This window comes from Penaeus japonicus, unplaced genomic scaffold (assembly GCF_977035675.1).
Source record: "Penaeus japonicus unplaced genomic scaffold, GWHDUDI00000001_assembly GWHDUDI00000031, whole genome shotgun sequence".
Classification (NCBI taxonomy): Eukaryota; Metazoa; Arthropoda; class Malacostraca; order Decapoda; family Penaeidae; genus Penaeus; species Penaeus japonicus.
Genome location: NW_028234433.1, coordinates 17,013,729 through 17,016,228, shown reverse-complemented (window position 1 = coordinate 17,016,228; position 2,500 = coordinate 17,013,729). Strand labels below are relative to the sequence as shown.

Below are 2,500 nucleotides of genomic sequence, written 5' to 3'. Positions count from 1 at the left end.
AATAAAGAAGAAGGGAAGAGGAAAGAATGTAGAAAGGACATAAGGAGGAATGAGGAAAGGGGAAGGAAGAGGGAAAGACGAAGAGATAAAAGAAGGAAACAAGAAGTTACGAGAAAAGCATTCAGAAAGGAAAGAAAGAATGAGGAAAAAGTAAAAAAAAAAAAAAAAATCAGAATGGGGAAGAGAAAAACAGAAAGAAATACCGAAGGAAGATTAAAGACAGAGGAAGGAAGAAGGTAAGAGGAAAGAATGTAGATAGGGTAGAAGAGGGAAGACCGGAAAGAGGAAGGAAAGAGGAGATAGGAAAGGAGATTAATGAGTAGACCCCAAAGACATGTATTTACATTATTCATCAACAAAAACAACAAAGGAAGGAGGAAGAGGGGTTGGGGAGGGGGACAGGGGGTACGAATAGAGGAAAGGAAAGGAGAGGAAGTAGTAAGGAAGTAGCAAAGGGAGGAAGAGGCGCAAATAAGACTACTACTATTCAGACCTACTATAGACTATCCACGAAGTTGTAGGAAATTGAGGTCGAAAGAAAGAAAAAATCAGAAGATTTTTTTTCTTTCGTCTTCTTCAAAGTGTGTCTTCTTTTCCTCCATCAAGTCATTACCATTGATATGCATCCTTAAAAGACAACTTTTTTCATAACATGTCTTCCGTGTTTCCTTAAGATTATAATATTCTTTATGAACCGGAATCCCCCCCCCCCCACCAAAAAAATAGGGGGGGGGGAGCAAAGCAAGAAAACAAGGAGAGGGAAAGGAAATAAAAGAACACAGAAACACACATACATATACATATATATGTATATATATACATATAAAAATATATATGTATGTGTCTGATTGTATGTGTGTATTAAAGATGACGATAATGATAACCATCATCAATAACAGCAACAACATATATAAGATCTAATTACTCATACCCTAACTCTTTTATCTCACCCCCCCCCACCCCTTTCTCTCCCCTCAGATCCGCTCTCGGCCTCCTCGTCCTCCTCATCGGCATTTCCAGGAGGAACCCCGCCCGAATTTACTCAGGTGAGTCGGTTCGTCGAGTCTCGTTCTGGAATACGGGTCGGTGTTCCGTTTTCTGTTGTGTTGTCGAGGAGTTTAAGGTGGAGGGGGAGACTAAAATGATTATTGGGGTTGTTGTATTATAATTTGTTTGTGTATTTTTGTTGTTGCTTTGTAGTATTTAGTGTGTTCAGATCGGTTGTGATTGTTGTTTGTTTGAATAAAAGGATATATATATTTTTTATTTATTTATATATATTTGGGGAGAACAGATAAAAAAAAATATTTGCACTAGGATCTTTTATAAACTAAGGATAAGATCATTTGAATTGAGGTTTATATTTTTTACGACTAAGATTTTTTTTTTTTTTGATGAACAAAGATGAACATTCTTTTGAACAGCCATAACAGTTGTGGGTTTCGTATTATTTATGTACTATTGATTCTGTTCTTCCTAGACTAAATTTATCTCTCTCCTATTTGTTTGTTTGTAAACTTTATCTCCCAATATCTACTTACCCTTTTTCAAAATTCAAAATTCACTCCTTATTTATCATGATTATTTTTTGATCGGCTTAATTCTATTATAATTTCATTAAGCTCCAATTATTTTATCAATTATCAATTTATCATATATATGTAATTCTTCTTATCGTTATCACCAATTACATATTTCCTCCATCATCAAATTACACCCTCCCCCACGCAAATAATTTCCTACATATTGTCTTCATTATCCACCAACCATATTTATTTTCTCTATATCCAATTCATCTCTTATAATATTTCTCCCCTCCCCCCTCTCCCTCCCCCCACAGCTCCTCCCCCCCTTGCCCGGCCACGTGGACAAGCCTCTGGGACATAACGTGAAGCTGAAGTGCCTGGCCAGCGGTGTCCCAGAACCCACCATCACCTGGTTTAAGGTACGTGCACCGTCGTAGAGGTTCTATTATTGGGGTTCTCTTGTGGGGTTCTCTTATGGGGTTTTGCTTTGGGGTTCTCTTATGGGGTTTTGCTTTGGGGTTCTCTCGTGAGGTTTTCTCGTGCGGTTCTTTTGTGTGGTTTTGCTTTGGGGTTCTCTCGTGAGTTTCTGTTTGGGGTTCTTTCGTGAGGTTCTATTTTGGGGACCTCTTATGGGGTTTGCTTTGGAGTTCTCTTATGGGGTTTTCTTGTGAGATTCTGGTTTGGGGTTCTCTCGTGAGGTTCTGTTTTGGGGTCCTTTCGTGAGGTTCTATTTTGGGGACCTCTTATGGGGTTTTGCTTTGGAGTTCTCTTATGGGCTTTTCTCGTGCGGTTCTCTTGTGAGTTTCTGCTTTGGGGTTCTTTCGTGAACTTCTACTTTGGGGGTTCTCTTGTGAGGTTCTGCTTTGGGGTTCTTTCGTCAGGTTCTGCTTTGGATTTCTCTCGTGAGGTTTTGCTTTGGGGTTCTTTCGTGAGGTTCTATTTTGGGGTTCTCTTATGGGGTTTTCGTGTTGGTA

At 39.1% G+C, this 2,500-nt stretch overlaps 1 protein-coding gene across 2 annotated transcripts in view; it reads left to right on the top strand.

Annotated features, from left to right (window-relative positions):
- The window catches only part of LOC122265831 (fibroblast growth factor receptor-like 1), a 281,381-nt gene that overhangs the window by 271,795 nt on the left and 7,086 nt on the right, over window positions 1-2,500 (top strand). For both annotated transcript variants that reach the window (XM_086555801.1, XM_086555799.1), the window contains 2 exons: window positions 979-1,046; window positions 1,841-1,945. In XM_086555801.1, coding sequence (XP_086411927.1) covers window positions 979-1,046; window positions 1,841-1,945 — 173 coding nt within the window. The remainder of the gene's footprint in view (window positions 1-978; window positions 1,047-1,840; window positions 1,946-2,500) is intronic.